This window comes from Hermetia illucens, chromosome 5, assembly GCF_905115235.1.
Source record: "Hermetia illucens chromosome 5, iHerIll2.2.curated.20191125, whole genome shotgun sequence".
NCBI lineage: Eukaryota > Metazoa > Arthropoda > Insecta > Diptera > Stratiomyidae > Hermetia > Hermetia illucens.
Window position 1 is genome coordinate 46,458,062 of NC_051853.1, and position 19,298 is coordinate 46,477,359.

General features: G+C 40.9%; 4 protein-coding genes across 4 annotated transcripts; 3 read left to right on the forward strand and 1 right to left on the reverse strand.

Annotated features, from left to right (window-relative positions):
* Positions 1-6,715: 6,715 nt before the first annotated feature.
* Positions 6,716-7,975, forward strand: LOC119656869 (ubiquitin-like modifier-activating enzyme 5). The gene is made up of 2 exons (XM_038063527.1): positions 6,716-6,969; positions 7,030-7,975. Exons 1-2 carry the CDS (start codon positions 6,716-6,718, stop codon positions 7,949-7,951), a joined length of 1,176 nt encoding a protein of 391 aa, XP_037919455.1. The 3' UTR covers positions 7,952-7,975.
* On the reverse strand, positions 7,971-9,573 carry LOC119656868 (tubulin beta chain-like). Its single transcript, XM_038063526.1, has 2 exons — positions 9,345-9,573; positions 7,971-9,280 (listed from the first exon to the last, which is right to left on the reverse strand). The coding sequence occupies exons 1-2, from the start codon at positions 9,399-9,401 to the stop codon at positions 8,009-8,011; spliced, it is 1,329 nt and encodes a 442-aa protein (XP_037919454.1). The 5' UTR covers positions 9,402-9,573; the 3' UTR covers positions 7,971-8,008.
* A 3,489-nt stretch (positions 9,574-13,062) lies between these two features.
* On the forward strand, positions 13,063-13,522 carry LOC119656871. The gene is made up of 2 exons (XM_038063529.1): positions 13,063-13,289; positions 13,354-13,522. The coding sequence occupies exons 1-2, from the start codon at positions 13,072-13,074 to the stop codon at positions 13,493-13,495; spliced, it is 360 nt and encodes a 119-aa protein (XP_037919457.1). The 5' UTR covers positions 13,063-13,071; the 3' UTR covers positions 13,496-13,522.
* A 62-nt stretch (positions 13,523-13,584) lies between these two features.
* Positions 13,585-14,761, forward strand: LOC119656870 (rhythmically expressed gene 2 protein). The gene is made up of 2 exons (XM_038063528.1): positions 13,585-13,737; positions 13,793-14,761. Exon 2 carries the CDS (start codon positions 13,854-13,856, stop codon positions 14,619-14,621), a length of 768 nt encoding a protein of 255 aa, XP_037919456.1. The 5' UTR covers positions 13,585-13,737; positions 13,793-13,853; the 3' UTR covers positions 14,622-14,761.
* Positions 14,762-19,298: the final 4,537 nt, after the last annotated feature.

Consider the following 19,298-nt stretch of genomic DNA (forward strand, 5'->3'; position numbering starts at 1 on the left):
GAGTTTCGTAAGTACTGTTTAGCCTTCAGAAGTCAATCGATTTCACCAAGATCCATAAATTCGATACCCCTGATAGCTGTCTAACATCCTGGCCTACGCCATCGTTTCAGTTCAGACAGTGTCTGCCTGCCCTCCTTTTTTTCCATCGATATTGACCTTATAGGCTTGATGAGCTGAATCATCCACACTTATGCGCCAGGATTTCCCAAGACGCCTGCACTCCTTCTCTCTCCCTTGGGGCGACTAACTTGTCGGCCATATTAGGGAAGTGGATTCCACAGCATGACGTAGCCAGCAATGCAGTTGTTTCCTCTCCTTAATATGTGACCTATCCACTGCCATTTCCGCCTCCCTATCAAATTGCGTACGAGTTCCAGACTTGTGTGACGACCAAGTTCTTCGTCTGTAATAGTATCAAATCAGCGTATTCCGATGATACAACGCAAACAGGTGTTGACGAAGTCTTGGAGCTTTTGAGTAACAGTGGGGATCATTTTCCATGTGCTACTCCCATATAGCAACACAGAAATAACACAGCACAGAATAGTATGAACTTCATCTTGGTAAGATAACTATGATACATTTCTAAATTTTAGACAAGACAGCGAAAGCGGATCGAGTGCTGTTAATGATTCGGATAACATTCAGTTCGGTGCTACCCTCGTCAGAAATCACGGTTCCTAGATGTTTTAAGTGATCAACGCTTTCAATGCTGTGATGGTGACCCATCAGACTGAGACCCTTGGTTTTGTTGTTATCTTCAGTCCAACTCTACTTGCCTTTCTTTCCAAATCCAAAGCCATTTAGCCTATGTCCTTGACCCGATGAGAGGGTAGGCAGATGCCATCAGCATAGTTGAGGCGTTTGAGGAAAGATGTTGTAGTCCATTGAACTCGTTCCCGTCCTCTGAACAAGGCAGTATGAAGAACGTCACCAATAACAAGAAGACATAACATTGGAGATAAGATGCAATCCTGGCGAACTCCACTTTGGACCCCAAAATCCTCTAAGATTTTGTGCCATCATATGTCGCTCTGATAAAAGCTATTTGTTTCTTCAGATTGACTCTCGTGCGCAAGACACACTGCCTGTTTACACTATCGAAAAGTTTCTCGGAATCAATGAAGAGCAGGTGAGCGAAGATTTAAACTCCGCATCCTGCTCTAAGATGATCCGTAGGAAGTTGATGTGATCAATGCATTAGGATCCAGAGCAAAGACCAGACATTGAACTTTCAAGATGCGTTTCAGGGTTATTTAAGCCACTATCTTTACGACGATAGGGAGCACGCATATATCCCTCCAATTGTCACACTCAAAATAGGTGCTTTTTTGAAATCTTAACAATCAACCCCTTCTACACTCTTATGGGGTCCCGGGATTTTCGAACGAATGGAAGTATCAGATCTGCAGAAACTGCAGGTGCAGCGATAAATAACTACAAGGTGCGGCAGCATAACTTCCTTTTTTAAAATGCGCGCCACTCAGTTAGTTGATGTCATAGCGGAGCGCTAGTGGTCTCGTTCAAGAGGGGATACTGTAAAGTTTTGTCCCGACACGGTTTAGTCGTCATCTTGCCTTGGAATAGTGAGGAGCGTGCCTTTGCCATTGAGGTTTACTTTTCAAGCGGATGTTCGGTTATTGCAACACAGCGTGCATTTCGGAATCGTTTTAATTTAGCCCCGTTGGCTCCCGTCCCAGACCGCAAATCAATTGTTACATGGGTCACTACATTCAGACAAACTGCAAGTGCGACAAAAGGAAGAACTGGAGTCCCTCGGCCCGTTAGATCACCTGAGCACATTGAAGCAGTGAGAGCGTCAATGTTGCGATCGCCACGGCGTTCTGCGCGCAAACACGCATCTGCCCTTGGACTATCTGATCGTTCTGTGAGAAGAATTCTTCATGATGATCTTCATTTTCATCCCTATAAGATGGCGATAGTGCAGGAACTTTCAGAACGTGGCTTCAATTCTCGGATGAACGCGTGTGAGCTTCTTCTTGATGTCGTCCCGAGGGTGCTATTGTTTTTTTTAGCGATGAAGCCCATTTTCATTTGTGTGGGTCGGTTAACAAACGAAACATGCGCTACTGGGCTGACACCAACCCTCGAGAATTGCATCAAAAGCCTTTGCATTCACCCAAAGTCACAGTGTGGTGTGCAATTTCCTCAGCTGGAATTATTGGTCCCCGGTTTTTTGAGAAAAATGAGGTTACAGCGACAGTGAATTCGGACCGGTATATAAACATGCTGCAGAATTTTTTTTTCCCACGGCTAGAAAATTTGGATTTGGGGGACACTTGGTTCCAACAAGACAGTGCAACAGCACACACTTCAAGAGCATCGATGGCTGTTTTGAGGGAACACTTTCCAGAGCGCCTTATCTCAATTAGAGGCGATTTGGAATGGCCAGCACGCTCTCCCGATCTGTCCCCTTGTGATTTTTTTCGATGGGGTTTTTTTGAATTTTTGAACCATACAAGATTTGAAGACCAACATCCAAGAAGAAATTGCCAACATAACACCTGCTATGCTAACAAGAGTCATGACAAACGCCAGAAATCGGTTTACGCAATGTATGGAGAATGGGGGACGTCACATAACAGATTTGATCTTCAAAACAATGTAAATAAAAACTTTAGACATGTACCTACATTACAAAAAATTAAAAAAATATTTTCCGATGCATACAATAGTTTTTATTGAGTTTTGAAAAAAGGAATTTATGCTGCCGCACCCTGTATGAAGAGGCCGTCAAACCCAGCAGCTTTACTCCGTTTAAGAGCATTGATGGCTGAGATGATTTGAAGTATTGAGTTCATCGTCCATTTCCGCATCCCAATTCGTTTTACTAATCCACAACTGCTCCATTATCTTTTTTCCAATGATGATGCATGCAGCCAACCGATCGGGGCAAACAGTCTTGTTATTTGCGTTAGAAGTTGCCGTTTCATCAGTGTCTCCTTGAGGTCCGGACTCAAGTTCAGTTTAAATGTGAATGTATCCTTAACCAGGAGCCATCGTAGTCCTAGCGTTTTAATATTTTATGCAGTGTTGATATCTAGAGGCAATTGGACTTTTGGATCACATGCTGAAATCGTATCTCGAATTGCCCTGTTGTTTGGGTTCCATTTACGCAGCTTGAAACCCCTTTTCATGAGGACCATTATGAGGTCCTATTGTAATTTACTAACTTCCTCGATGATGGCACTCCCGGACAGAACATCATTGCCATATAAATCTTCTTGTGTTCGCTAGTTGTTGTAGGGTCTGAATGGCCAAGTAAGGGGCGCTGACTGTTTTGTAGGTAACAGTCTTCAACTTGTAATGTTTCAGTGCCTCAAACGGATGCTTCCTCCGCAAGATCTGTTGAAAATCTTGCCGAACTCCGCCATTCCGTCATTCGGGCGCAGTGTTTGCTCTCTGAATGAAAGTCGGACTACATATATTCCCATTATGTCCCATTTGGTTGTATTCTCATACCAAGTAACCGCGGCTTGCTCGTCTTGAATCCAAAAAGGCTTTGGCGATTGTTCCTCGATTTCCCAAAATCTTTCTAACAGCTGCTTCATGCTTTTTGCGATACCAATCATCGATGTGATACTTGCGTCTGACCTCATCGTGCGAGTCGGTCCAATGGAAATCTTTTTTTAAATCCCGGTAATAGTGTCGAGCGGTACACATCAGCTCCTAGCAATACGTCCTAGCAAGGTTACAATAGTCACGATCAGCTAAATCTTCGACTTTCTAATTCATTGGGTAGTTGGGCTGTAGTCTTCGCAGCCGGGCAAACATTGGTAATGTTTGATATGATGAGGATGGACACATTGAGGTTCTTTCGACTTTATGCATAAGGAAAATTTAACCTCTCGTTTGTACTGATGATTTAGCATCCACGCCAAATACGCTGACTTTAACGCTACGTCGTTTTATATTAGGCGATTGAGGGGCTGCTTTCGTAACGAAGCTTCGCAATGAGATATAGTACTTTTTAAAATACAACCTACATCTACTTGTAGATGAACATTTATTCACGTTGTGTCCTTTCCTAAATCAGTAGCACAAATTTCTTTTTCGTACGATGTCCCTTCGCTGCTTGATTGACTTGAATTTGCCACATTGGTACATTTGATGATATTTTCGACACATGTCACATTCGATAGCATCCTTGGCCATGAGTGCCTCTACTCGTTGGTTCTTCTTTAGAGAACCAAGAGCTTTCAGAGTTCTGAAGCGACTAGTTAGAAATTGCAAAAACATTGTCAATTTCGGAATGTCTAGTGACGTCCCTGATGATGTATCCCATAATCGCTTTGATTCTTGATTTAATTTCTGGAAGATTGAATAGATTACCAGTAGATCACAGTGCTTCATGTTCACGCCAATGCCTTCCACGGGAGTTGTGTGCATGATCAACTTAATTGCTAATTCCAAAGGCTAGCCCTCTTGTTCACGAATCGTTTCCACAATAATTCCCATGCTGCGATATAATTATCGTTGCTGACCTCCAAATGTTGTTTTACTCTGGCAGTCTCTTCCACCAGGTGCGTTTTCAAATACCGCATCCTTTCTACAGGGGAGAGTGATTCGTTATTCTCCACCATGGACTCGAATAGGTCGCTGAAGGTCTTCCAATGACTATACTCCCCATCAAACTTGGGAATAGCAATTCGTTCAAGGCGTATACGCTCTGGGGTAGCGGATGACCGATCAACTCTTGCTGTGACATCAGTAGTCTCAAATTCGTTGATCCCTATCTAGAAGTAGGTCATGAGGACCAAGTAGATGTCCTCCGTCATTCCATATTCTCTTGCATACTTCTCTAGTTGATCCGCGGTAGGTTTCGCCTCGGAAATCAACGCGGAGTGTCTCTGTCGCCTGTCCTTCCCGAAGTTGCGGCTCAGCTTCACGATACTCGCAAAGTCGTTTTGTCGGGGGATCCTATTGCTATTCTCTGCCATTTTGCTGATTGTTTTTTCACTAACAGGGAGTTAAGAGTTAAATACCAATGGAAATTTCAAATTCGTTTGCACCAAATTATATTATAAAAATAAAAACAACTTCTTAACTTCGTTATCCGGCTCCTCAGATCAATTTAATGTTGGCTAACTTCTTGTCATTTATCCAAACTGGCGTGAGCACCGATGCCTCCGTTAATTATTCGACTAAATTTATCCACCAATATACCATCTTTTTATACATTTAAAATATTAACCAACGTTTACAAATTTGTAAATTTAAATTTGTAAATGCCGGACATATTTTTGACCGAAAATAAACAATAATGCGCGTTGCAACTTGAACCAAAAAATATGTAAACAACCAACATCGTTACATTGAGTACATGTTCATCGATGGCCTCAATATGTGACGCGAAGTAACGCACAATTTAAGACTACCTATGTCCATTGTCGGGGAGTGTATGAATATTCCGAAGACCAATTCGTGTCTTATACAATTGTCGAAGGTATTATATTAATGGTAAAGTCCATCTTTAACACTTCAGCAGCGAAATATAATAGTAGCTTCAAAAAGCCTACAACCCCAGCTAAAAGGGGCGTGGATTCAAAACTGCAGTAATTTTTGTTGTACCTAATACGAAATTATCAGATTTACATTTTATGATCATAAAACATAAAGCTTTTATATATTGGCCCCTCTTGATACCTGCCGCTCTCTTTGACACCCAAAAACCCACAAAACTATAAGATAGCAAGGGCTCACCATTTGCACCAAGTCAAGGAAGATCTGGTCCTCCTGCAGCAAAATCCGATCACTGCAGTTTGTCGGCTAGACGCGCGCAGACGTCATACTGGATTATGTTAGTTTACACAGGGTATTGGCCTATAGGGGACCATGCACTGTCGCAGTTGTAAAGAGGGGAAGGAACCCCAGGTCCCTCCTTTGCGATTGTCTAGTTATATCCAGAACCAGGCTGCGGGTACTTCGATAATAATTCCTTAAAGAGACCTCTGGTTGCAGGGTGGGGAGCTGCGCTACAGACTAGGTCTGACGATCTAAGCCGATTAGATCCTGCTCCCTTGTCAACCCCGCAGCAGTTACGGTCTTATGAATTTATAAAACTAAAACGGCAGACGGCAACTTATTGTCACTTTTTTGGTCCACGAACCCTCTTTTTTTTGGCTTAGAACCCAAGTATTCGAAGAAAAAGAATAAGGCAACCCATCAGACGCTGCCTCCCCTCTGCCCTGTAAGGGTAAGGTCCCAGAGCAAAGGTTAGACAGCGTCTAAGCGAAACTAATACATTTTTAAAATAATGTAAGATCACAACTACTTTCACGATCCAGAAATTGCAGTGAATCCGTCATAGAATCGAAATCATTGTATATTTATGGACTAGCTTTATCAAGAACATATTTATAGTGCAGTTTTCGAATATATAAACCGCAGACCGATTAGTGCTGCTCTAAACTCATTTCGCACTCACAGAGCATCTTTAGCTAAATTTAGTTACAATTAAACGAACGGGAAATCCCCTTACTCTCCTCACCACGAATTACTGTTCCCAAGTTCCTTATTCACCACATAACAACAAACCAACGTCATCAACCAACCACCTGTTTATATGCCCATCTGACATTTCATCTTGACGTGTTGGCAAACCCTTCCTCTGCCGAGTGCTCGTTTACATCGAAAGTGCTTGCAGATAGTTTCTAAATACTCACGCGAAAAAAAATCACTTAACAATATAACAATGTCTGCCATAGAACAACTAAAGTCGAAACTCGACGAGTTAAAGAATGAATTGGAACTACATAAAACGACGAAAGCAAGTCGCGACAAAATCGAAAAAATGTCGGCAGAAGTCGTGGATAGTAACCCCTACAGTCGTTTGATGGCCCTGCAGAGAATGGGCATCGTGAAAGATTACGAAAGGATACGTGACAAGTCCGTGGCAATCGTAGGAGTGGGAGGAGTCGGAAGTGTTACTGCCGATATGCTGACAAGGTAAACTTTCCTTATAATCAACTGTTGTTACTTTCATTTGTAACTCCTCCTCCGTTCCAGGTGTGGAGTAGGAAAACTGATTCTATTCGACTATGACAAAGTCGAGTTAGCGAACATGAACCGACTGTTCTTCACTCCCGATCAGGCTGGCCTGTCGAAAGTCGCTGCAGCCGCAAACACCCTGAACTTCATCAATCCAGACGTAGAAATCCATTCCCACAACTACAACATTACCACTGTCGACTCGTTCGATACATTTTTGGACACGATTCGGACTGGCGGTCGGCAACCAGGAACTCCCGTAGACCTTGTGCTCAGTTGTGTCGATAATTTCGAAGCCCGTATGGCCATCAACACTGCATGCAACGAGCTGGGTCTCAATTGGTTCGAATCAGGTGTATCAGAGAACGCTGTATCGGGTCACATTCAATTCATTCGTCCGGGAGACACCGCCTGCTTCGCTTGTGCGCCACCTCTGGTCGTGGCCGAGAATATCGACGAAAAGACCCTCAAACGAGAAGGAGTTTGCGCAGCAAGTCTTCCAACCACCATGGGCATTGTTGCTGGAATGTTAGTTCAGAACACTCTAAAGTACCTACTCAACTTCGGGGAGGTCTCCGATTACTTGGGATATAACGCGTTGATCGATTTCTTCCCAAAGATGAGTTTGAAGCCCAATCCAAATTGCGACGACCGACACTGTATAAGGCAGCAACAGGAATTCAAATCCCGACCAAAAGAGGAGAAAGAAGTCGTTTCACAGGAAGCTGAAGGCCCAGTGCATGAAGAAAACGAATGGGGAATCGAACTTGTTGGCGCGACTGAAGAAGAGCCGTTGCCTCCACCAACTACCTCGGAGACCGGACTAAAGCTTGCTTACGAAGCACCCGAAAAAGACGATCAAGCAGCAGCCGCATCCTCTCAACCTCCCGGAGCCGACGTTAGCCTCGAAGATCTCATGGCTCAAATGAAATCCATTTGAAATTAAAAACTTTTTCCACGACAATTTCTCTTTTATTTGCAAAATGGAAACTAATTTCTAAATGTCCAATGATCCACACAGCAACGATTCCTCTGATGAATCCTTTTCAGCTTCCAAGCCTTGATAACCTTTAAAAAACTGCTTGACACTGTTTCCTGCTTCGATGATTTCCGCTTCCTCCATCCCTTCGCCAATGTACCAGTGCACGTGACCTCGGCGCCGAAACAGTGCATCGAATTGCTTGTGAAGACGGTGGAAGACATGCTGTACCGAAGTGATATTGGCTATAAAGGTGGCCGACATTTTCAATCCTTTCGGAGGAATATCACAAATTGCACTTTTTATATTGTTCGGTATCCATTCAACAAAATAATTCTGATTTTTGCGCTGAACATTTTTCATCTGGACGTCGACTTCTTTCGGGGACATTCGGCCACGGAAGACTGCAGCAGCCGTGAGGAACTTACCGCGCGCAGTATCGCAGGATACGAGCCAATTATTTGAGTTGAAAACCTGATAGACAATTTCAGCAACCGTCAATTTAGTCATTTTTGCCCGATGGGTCGACATGAGCGGCGCAAAGCTAGGCACAAAAAAGTGGTAATTCGGAAACGGAACCATATTTGTGTACAACTTATGCAAATCGCTGTTCAGTTGACCTGGGAAGCGAAAACAAGCAGTTAGCCCTGCAATGGTGTGCGATATGATGAAGTTCATGTCGTTATAGCTGGCGGCAGACAGTTTCAATGTCTTCACACAAATGTCGTGGAGGGCATCATTGTCGTAACAGCAGGTCATGTGTGTGTTTTCAATGAGTTGCGGCAAACCCAAAATGCTATTATAGGGCTCAACGACAATGTTCGAAACTTTTGGGGACGGTATCACCGTGTAGGTACTGATCAAATTGTCAGGATATTCTTCAGCTAGATTTTTAACGAGAAGTGCAGTTGTTCCTGATCCTGTCCCTCCCCCTATCGAATGAACAATCTGAAATCCTTGCAGTAGATCACAGGACTCTGCTTCCTTGCGTGCTGATTCCAACACGATATCCATCAATTCCGCACCTTCCGTAAAGTAACCCTTCGCAAAATTGTTGTCATTGCTACTAAACCCAGCTACCATGTTCTCCGGATTAAATAACTTTCCAGAAGGATAATTTTGTAATCTCGCTATACCCTCCGGATCGCCATCCAAACAAACCGCTCTCGCAATGAATCTGTTTCGGCCCTCATTGAAATATACGTTCAACCGCTCCGCCTGCAATTGATGGTGACCGACGAAGTGGCCACCGGAATCAATGCCATGTTCATCAGCTATGAGTTCCCAGAACTGGTTTTAGACAAGCAAAAGATAGTTAGAAAAATACTCGGACATGCAAATAGAGGTGACCTACCTGACGACCAATTTGGTTACCACAGTTTCCAACGTGAAAAGTTACTATTTCTCGCATGACAAAAATTTAAAAACGAAGGGAAACTTTTAATTTTGAACAGAAATTTTGAATAATCGTATCTAATTGACAATATGCCAAAACTGATGAATTGAGGGTATTCATGATGAAATTTTCATCAGTTCAACAAATTTTGAATCCTTTCGGTTGTAAAGTGATAATGGCTAAAAACTCTTTCCAACGTGAATTCACGCTACTATAGAATATTTATTTTTTAAACAAATTTTAGACCACCGAACTGGATACGGCGCGGCTGACGAGTTTAGGTCTCGTGAAGTTTATCTTTGAACAGGCACTTGGGAATTCTTCTGTCGTTCATATTCTGTACGTTACCTACTTACTGAAGCTTTCGAAATTAAATGTGGATGTTGTATAATAGGAGCAACTCACTATTGTATCTCATTCATCATACGTTGTCCGCTCTCACTGAGGCTGAGAGGACTTCACGTCATGTCTCATCGCCAATTAAAGGTTTATATATTGTGAACTTTGTTTTCCTGCACACATTTTTATTTTTTTAAATTGGCAATACGATAAGTTAACAAGAACTAGGTGTTCTTCCTTATACCGTAAATATTTTTATTTTCCTTCCGCATACAATTGTTTCGGAGACCACGTGCCTCCTTGCCTAAGTACACACTGTTGACTTGTTCCAAGTTATAATCGTAGAACGTTACTTTTTGTCTGATTGGCATCTTCTATTCTAGTTTCGATTTTGGTCTTTTCTTCGTTTATTTTTAGGCCAAATTTTCCCGCCCTCCCTCGTTAAGCATCATCATTTTCTCCTTCACGCCTTCTTCCAATAGTGCCAGCATGGCCGTAGAGAGGAAATCCGGACCCGAATTAAAAAATCGGGGCCGGGGTGAAAATTATATGGGCCTGAGGTGAACATTATAACAGCCCCATATTATCCTTTTCTCTCTGAAATTTCTATTCCAGGCCCCCGATAAATGCCCGGACCCAGGGGAATCCTCTCCTTTCCACCCCCCTCTCGACAATCCTGCGTGATAGACAGGGAGATTGAGGAGGAAGATTTAATAGACACCAATACATATTTCCAAGACTTCTGCAGTATCTGCTTCAATGGGAATATCTGATCAATTGTTGACTTTCCATATTGAAATCCCCCGAGTAATCGATAACAATATATTTTTTAGCTTGTGGGGCGGGCTCCTGTAGACCGAGTTCGCCACTTCTCTCGACCATATGCCTAGTCCGGGAGAGTCTGGCGGCTCTGATATCACCTTCTAAAGTGTCAAGCCACCACTGTAGTAGTTTCACTTTTCTGAGTTTTTGCTTGTTAGTTTCTTTGAAACATATATTTTTTCAGTTATTTCCTATTTCTGAGAATAAGAGTTTGGGCTTGAACAACAAACAACGCCACCCACCTTGCCAACCTTGTCAGTGACAATGACCTGCCTAGAACTGAGCGGCTTCCATTTCTCGAATTAATGTTATCAACTAATGCGTTCTAAATTGATCCACTCATCAGGATAAAATGGCACTCCACAACTGAAGTTCTTTGTGACCGTCATATTAACGAACGTCTCAAATACAAATATTACCGCAGTGTTATCCGCCCTCCATTGTTCTGAATTCTGGTCGACTATAAAAAACAATGAACGGTGCTTCGCGGAAATGGAGACAAAGATGTTACATTAAATCAGTGGAGTAACATGCTATGATAACATCCAGATCGATATGCGAGAAAGGCGTCTTCGCTGGTATGGACAAATAATTTGCGCTGACGAGAACTCAATTGACAAGTAAAATGGCGAAACCGATCAAGACGAGCCGACCCCGCTTTTGAACGACCCGCCTGATGTGGAATTTGTCGCAGGAAAAAAAAGAATACTTCACATGAAGCTGTGATGCAAATTGACAAAACGATTACCCAAATTCCAGGGAACACCGATCATGGACGGAAATGCGGTAGTAAAAGGATAACTTCCCTTGGAGCAGACCACAAAATTATTGAAAACGCTTGCGAAAACCGTTTCCGTGGAATTTAAAAGTATAACATGCACGGGAGGTAAATTAGCGAGTGGCTGAGTGGTACAGCGCGGAGAACGCAAAAATTGCGGTTTTCGATGCTATTTTGATGATTCACGATGCCTGAACCAAACTCACCCAAAAAACCACTACTGTTATAAACACGCTGTATTTGTCCTAGCCACTGCAGTCTTCGCCATGACCTCAAATGCAGATGACTTTGACGAAGAAGATGACATACCGCTGAGCGGACACACGGACAGACAGTAAATCGATTTTAATAAGGTTTTGTTTTACACAAAACCTTAAACTCATTATACCGCCACTTCACATTAGCTAGGTCTTTTTAGACAATTTGTTAAAGCTCTAAATAAGGAAGGTAAAGGATTCTTATACCTCAAGCAAAAATTTCCGCACATAAGTGATGCCAAAATCAAAGAAGGAATATTTGTGGGGCCCGGTCAGATTAAACAGTTATTTGATGACGATGCTTTCTCCAACAGTTTGTCAAGAAAAGGGAAAAGGGCCTGGGAATCTTTTATTTTTGTTTGCCGCAATTCGATTGCAAAAGATCAGATGAGTTACTTAAATCTTATAAGGCTTTAGGTTGCAATATGTCATTGAAAGTTCATTTTCTCCACTCCCACTTGAATTTTCTCCCGGAATATTGTGGAACCGTTTTGGACAAGTATGGTGAAAGATTGCATCAATAGATTGCCCAAACGGAGAACAGATACGCAGGAAAATGGAATCCTTGGGATTTGGCGGGCTACTGTTGGACTCAAATTCGAGAAACACCGGAGGACGCTAGCAAAAGGAAAAAAACGTCAAAATAGATGCACGTATGTATTTTTCATACTTTTTGATTGCTCAGCCTTATGATTCAGTTCAATACCCCCCCCCCCCCCCTTCACATCTTCTATTCATAAAATGCTGATTTTTTTATGGATTTTTGAAAAAATACCCCCTGATCCCTGTTTTTTCACCCCCTCGAATCCCGTAAGATGTTTATCGTAGGACATAGCCTTTATCATTATTTTGTTATAATTTTAATTGTAAAATGAGCAGATTAGACGAAATTTACCAACTTCACCTCAATTTCGACAAAAATAGGGGTGTGACAGAAAAATGGAGGATGATGGAAACAACGGAGGGTCATATCCTTATTCAGCGACCCAAAATCAGTAAAGAGCACCCATCAAAGTGTCTCTTCATTTTTCCATGTTGACCAGTGTAATCGATTACGCAACAATCTAATTTAAACATAGGCCTTGAAATGTATTAACAGTACTACGTTTCACATTACACCAGGAGGTGGATGGTAAGCATTGGCTTTGCCTAGGATTATGAGCCTGTTTTACTCAGGTACCCTTTCACAGCTGAGTTCCAACATCCAGCGTCGAAAGAAACCCGTTTTCTAATAGCATGACTTCAATGGCTTAGTACCACTAACCCAATCATAAATAATCAGACGCATATCCTTAGCAGCATCATTAAAATCGGCGGGGAGAACACTCTTCTGAACAATTAGCTTTCCTTCCAATGAAAATGAACCTCCGACGTGATCAGAGTGTATAAGTATAAATTATTCCCTGAATTCAAAAATTTAATTAGAACGACCACCCAGGTTAAAATTATTGAACGTACTCGTAATTCTGCTAAATCTCGTAATTTCAAAATGAGGGCAGCGGACTTCTTGCCTGTTATTTTCTACTTTTGCGTTCGTGCTTGTACTACGCTGGACGATTGCCTATACTCGAATGATAAACTACTATATCAGCTTATCTTCCCACAGGAAATTACGCCAAACACCTTTTCAGAACGCTCGGCAGCTATGCTCCAGTTTGCACATATCCTTAGTGGCGTACATTTTCTGAATCTTCTCCCGACACAATGGTGCGTGATTCACTTTTCTTATCTCAATAGCTCTAAATCTTACCCAAACCCCTAATGTTTTCAGCAATATTCATTTTTTCGATCATACAACGGAATTAGATGTAAGCATGCACATTTTGGCGGAAGGATATCAAGTTCACCCCAGCTCTATCACTTCCGAGCAAATGTCGATGTTACACCCGAAACTTGAAGTTAATCACATCTGAACTATTCGCCAACGCTTTCATAATTCACCAACAAAATCTATTTTCAACTTAGAACAGAAACTGATCCAAAATCAGTTGCAAAACTCCCTCTAGACTTGCATAATTGACTTTGGCTTTGAACGTTGATTTCACTAAGTCGTCAGAATCAGCTGCGGCTGTTATCTGGTGTGTTTAGTATCAGCGCCGGTGGCGGGTGGATTTGGATTATGTGCTCTGCGGCCGGCGTGATTGAGCTCCAATAAGTACAAGATTAATTGATATTAACACTTGATGGAAGTTAATCAGGGTCTCTTTCAGTTTGGCAATTTCCTGTATCTGGTCGCTCATCCAGCGCAGTCGAAAGCAACCCCATTTCAATATGAGCTCTGGGAAGCTAGTGAAGAACCTTAGTCGCTTCCGATTAATAACATTCGACGTGACGGACACTTTGCTGCAAGCCAAATTCCCAGCGGGCGTCAAATATGCCAAGACTGCGGAATCACTAGGATATGGAAATATTGACCCGACCCTCCTCAACCAGCACTTCCGCGTGGAATTCAAGAGAATGGCGCGGTTGTATCCGAACTTCGGACGACAAACCGGTGAACTTCACTGGAAAGATTGGTGGCGACTTCTGCTCTACTCAATTTTCATTAAAGCTGGCACTAATATCCCCGCCGAAGACTTGACAGTGATCACTAATACTTTAATTACCCAATATAGAACTTCAGAATGTTGGAATAAATGCGAAGGCACTGACGAGCTGTTGCAAAGTTTGAAAGAGCTGGGCAAGAAGATCGGAATTATTTCAAACTACGACCCAAGTTTACACAAAATTATAGGCGAAATGGATCTACCAAAGTTCGACTTTGTGTTAACATCGTATGAGAAAAACGTTCTTAAACCTGGTAGTGAAATTTTTGATGAAGCCTTGAAACTGGCTAGGGTTACAAAGGACCAGGCATTGCATATAGGTAACACCCTGGAAACGGACTATTTAGGAGCACTGAATGCCGGCTGGTGTAGTGTGCACATAACCAACAAATCGGACAAATGGAAGGAGCATTCCAATATAAATCCAGACCACGTTTATCCTACTCTGATTGACTTCCTGGAAAGTCTTAATAGGGATGAGATTAAATGGTGACGCTTAGGTTAGATTTCAAGTGCACGAGTATGCTGTGCATAAGTTTGTGCTCTTTAGAAAATTATAAAATTGCTAATTGGTTAGTGAATGATATTTATTGCAATCGTTAATAAAAGTTTTTTTTTTATTTGTGATTTGTAGACTATGTTATTTTTTCTAATGTTCCCTAACTACTGGAAACCCGAATTCGGAGTAATGCAATGAATAGTATTTTTTCACCAAGACTTGCTGTGAAAATAGATTTTACTTTCTCCTTACCATACATATTCTTGGTCTCTTCTTATTCTAACAAAGTGGTTTTGAGTCTATGAGTCTGTAAGAGGATATTACCAACAGAGCTCAAACATCCATTCATCTAAAGGAATCAATCTTGGAAGTCCTCTAAACAAACACGCGACCCAAATAGTTACTCAAATTATATTAAATTCATAAAGCATGGGCTTAACTACCACACGTGTTGTAGATGGCCATCTCCCTGACTGGCCACAACTTTGCAATATTTGATGAACTAATCAGTGTACTACAGTCGAACCTGGATATAAGGAACTTGGATATAAGGAAAACTTCTTTAAATGGAACATTTTTTCGTGCACCTTCAATTTTCAAAGAAAAAATAACATTTTTCAATTTTTCGAACTTCTATATATGGAATAGAAAACCTCTTTATAAGGAATTCATTTTTTTTCCGGAGCCTCTATAAATGGAAATTTTTATGTTATTCAGTTGTCATGACCTCTATATATGGAATTTTCCCCTGAACGACAAAAAGGGAAGGTCTTTTTTTTTTCTTAGAATCGTGCAATTTTCTATTGTGACACGTTTTGAAATTTTTTGTTTATTCAAAAACCTGGATAAAAGGAATTTTTTGCTGAAAGCCTCTGTATAAGGAAAACTGGATAAATGGAAAACTTGTTTATAAGGAATTTAAGTGAGTTTCCCTTGCAATTCCTTATATCCAGGTTCGACTGTATATGTGAATAGATTGCCAAGTTCGCTAACCTCTTACGTCTCGTCCACAGTCATTTCTTCGCTAGTTTAAAGGTCTGTCTGTCTGTTACACGCACTTTTCTCCAAATGACTACAACGTTTCAAACCAAATTAAGTGGACGTATGGGAACTATTGAATCCCTCGGATACAATGAGTGATATAAATTTGGGGGTATTAAAGGCACCCTCACTAGATATCTAAAGGGCCAATTTAAGGAATTTTTCTCTTAATGAACCTGTGTGAGTTGTCAAATAATAGGAATCAATTAATATTGTACTTTTACAAGCAGTTTTCGGCTTTAACGTTAGTTGCGAAAGGGGCGAGAAAGGAGTTAAAGTGTGCAAACCTAAAGTGAGACAGGACTCATTTTCGGAAGCTACCGAACTCAAAAATTTTAGGGTGATGCGGTTATATAAAATCTAGGCTTAAAAATATATTCCATTCGATAAATAAATTTAATAATAGAATTGGCTGGAAAATATCCCTTAAGTTCATTCTAGGCATAACAAATTGCAGAGGATAGTATCGCACATAGTAATATTTACCTACAGCATATTTTGAAAGTAGATTATGTTAAGGATACGCCATAAAAAGGTTTCGTGGAAAGCACGTATTTCAGAAGAGGAATATGGACCCCTGAGTTCTTTTCGAGCGCTTAGTGGCATGCGACCGTTCCAGTCATCATGTGGCGTCAGGCCGGGGACCAACGGACTTTCACAAGTTTTAAGCATGACAGAATTCCCATCCATCCCAGACTCTACAGTTGATGAAATCGACATACCAGAATCTGTTTTCTGATAGTTTATTAGAAAGATGCTCAAAACAGCAACGAGTACCTCAAAACCTTGTTTGCATTTTGACTCCAAAACATTTGCACTCGGGCAAACGTGTGGTTAAAATTGCTATCCATTTAGGAGTAATGATCTTCGACGAAGTATTTTTGTCCATTTTACAAGTCATGGACGCATTGGGGATTATTTTGTGTTATTTTGAAACTCATCAGATGAGCCAAGCGTAGAATCAGTGATGTTGCAAAGCGGGCCAGGATTCAATAGAGGAAAATGCAGCCAAGCGAAAACATTTTCTTAAAGGAGGAAGAAAAACTCTACGGCCTTGGCATTGCAAATTTAATCGAAAGTTTCTGCAATCATATTTTATGCCATACTTTATCGTTAAATGCGTTTTCCTGAAAATTGACTTTTTTAAACATTGGGGCATCACTTCTACCAAAAATATTTTTCGAATTCAGCAAGTTATGTCGTGGCGGTGTTAACAGCGACCACTTTTTGTTATCTTTCTTCGTTAAAATGTTTTCTTTGCATTTTCTAAATCAAGCACTATTATTTCACTTAGAGTCACATTCCTGGTCAAGTACCGATCAACAGACGATTTTTGTGCATCGTTTTTATAATGCAATATTGCTGACGGTATGTTTGCACAAGTGCATAATATTGAATTACATTTACTTGGAATTTTTTAGCCGAATAATTTCTTGTGCATCGAAGATAATATTTTTGTACTTTCAAGGAAGCTAATTTTGGTGGCCTTAGTGAGGAATTCCAGACATTGGGGTTTTGCGTCGAAGTTCAGTAACTCGATGTCCCTAAAAGCTGTCTGGCGTCCTGACCTACGATAGCGCTACATCTGAAAAAAAGTCTGCTCTTATAGACTTTTCGGGCTGGATCATGTTCACCCATACGTATTAGGTAACCCGCTCACCACAGGCTATTAACTTCGATTTGATACACCACCTTCCTCATAAACTTCATTGTTATATAGGCTGCCGAATCGATTATCCTCTGGTAGGAGCTCAAACCATTTTTCTGTTTTTCGTTTCTTCAGTTTTATTTTTACTTTCGATTAATTTTATTTCACCTTCGGATCAAAGCAAACTCTACAAACTGATTTGAGAAATGTTTTTGGCTTAATTGTCTCCCCAAATGAAAATTTATTCAATGAGCAAAATATCTTGGCACCATCATAAGAGAATATGATATATATAATGTTCTGAAGGGGGCAAAAGGAGATGTATGCAGTTATTTTTTTTTAAACAAGAACGTAACGTACAGTCTGTTGAATAGAAAATTAATAAAAAAAAATAAAATAAAACCTTTTCTGAGGGCGAATTACAAAGGAACCTGTATCTCCGTAGGCAAGACAGGACAGGACAAAGAAAGAAAAATCATAGTAATAGCATTAAACATAAAAAAAACTTGTTAATACTTCGTATAGAGAATTTTCATATACAGCTTTCACTCTGCGTGGCGTGGAGTCGACCAAACGTTGGACATATACCGCTGGAGTTTTTTCTATTATTCCAGAAGACGTTCCATCAAGCATTTTTTGCACGAAATTGGACCTTCATGAAGTCTATCGACATAATCCCGCTGGTTCCCAATAGTATCGTTATCCATGATTATGGGAAGGTTTCGAATAGCTTTGGAAAATTAAATACTACCTCATACGTGTTTTTCACGCTTTATTGTTGGGGGTTGCCTTGGCATATCTTGAATGTTTGACAAATACTCAATTTCTCTGCGCTAACTTGGAGATTTTTTTAAAATATCGATGTACATATTCGCATCTATATTCCCCTCTACGAATCCCTAATTAACGCCGTCCGCTCCGTAACAGTCATATCACAAGTTTTATATCGTGCAATACGTGAATTGCAATTGTGTTAAAGCATGGAACTATTGCGGAACGGGCGTGGGTTATTTTGGTATCCGTGGAGAGGAATATGGTGGCGAATATGAACATCGATATTTTAAAAAAAAAAACTAGATGCCAGCGCAGAGAAATTAGGTATTTGACAAATATCCAAAATATGAATAATAATAATAATCGTTGGCGCAACAATCCAATTGGATCAGAGCCTTGAAGTGTGTTAGAATACTTCTTTCAAGACGTAACGTACCCTGTAGGAAGCAATGTGGTCAGCATTACGCTCGCCTGATTTGACTCACTCACATCTAAGTCGACTAGTATCCGACGTCAAATATCTAATTGTAATATACAAAGTATGACCCAAAACATAAAGTGTGCGGGATTATTTCGATGAAGAAATGAACGTCGTCTCGAATAATGGAAAAACATTTCAACCGAATAAGTCCAGCGTTTAATCGAATTCCTGCCACGAAGTGTAAAGGTAGTAGGGGCTTTCATTGAATTTTGACCATTATGTCTGCATTATTTAGGAGTTTTTCTGTCAAAACTCAACGAAATGGATGTAGGAAATCTATACTTCCAGAGGGACGGTGCTACGGCATACACAGAGTAATTGAATAAAATCCTTTCAATTTTTCTCTAACAGAAAAACCATTCCCCTATAAAAAAAAAAATAAAATTGGGTTTATTTGAAACTAAATAATGACTATTGTTGACGTTTTTAATATTTTAAATTCATTCCAACGTAGGTGGAATATGTTCTCAATGATATTTACATAGATCACAAGCCGATTGGTCAGTTCTTGATAAAAAGAAGGAACGCAAGCAAAGGTGTCCACCTCCTCAAGCCTACCAATTGAGATACATAAGACAATTCACAACATGCTCCTGAAAATAAAACATCGCAGCGATGTCGCATACACACAGCCATTATCACTATAGAAAAGCTCAAATGCACACAACGAAGAGACGTGGAGCTGCAGGAAATTCTCCAGACGCATAACGCAGCCTTGGATGTCCGG

Bases quoted from the DNA above. Each gene is read 5' to 3' on its own strand.
- LOC119656868 (XM_038063526.1), bottom strand. From the start codon at position 9,401: ATGCGAGAAATAGTAACTTTTCACGTTGGAAACTGTGGTAACCAAATT. The intron at 9,281-9,344 runs GTAGGTCACCTC...GTCTAAAACCAG, and splicing joins GTAACCAAATTGGTCGTCAG to TTCTGGGAACTCATAGCTGA.
- LOC119656870 (XM_038063528.1), top strand. From the start codon at position 13,854: ATGAGCTCTGGGAAGCTAGTGAAGAACCTTAGTCGCTTCCGATTAATA.
- LOC119656869 (XM_038063527.1), top strand. From the start codon at position 6,716: ATGTCTGCCATAGAACAACTAAAGTCGAAACTCGACGAGTTAAAGAAT. The intron at 6,970-7,029 runs GTAAACTTTCCT...CCTCCGTTCCAG, and splicing joins ACTGCCGATATGCTGACAAG to GTGTGGAGTAGGAAAACTGA.
- LOC119656871 (XM_038063529.1), top strand. From the start codon at position 13,072: ATGAGGGCAGCGGACTTCTTGCCTGTTATTTTCTACTTTTGCGTTCGT. The intron at 13,290-13,353 runs GTGCGTGATTCA...TAATGTTTTCAG, and splicing joins AATCTTCTCCCGACACAATG to CAATATTCATTTTTTCGATC.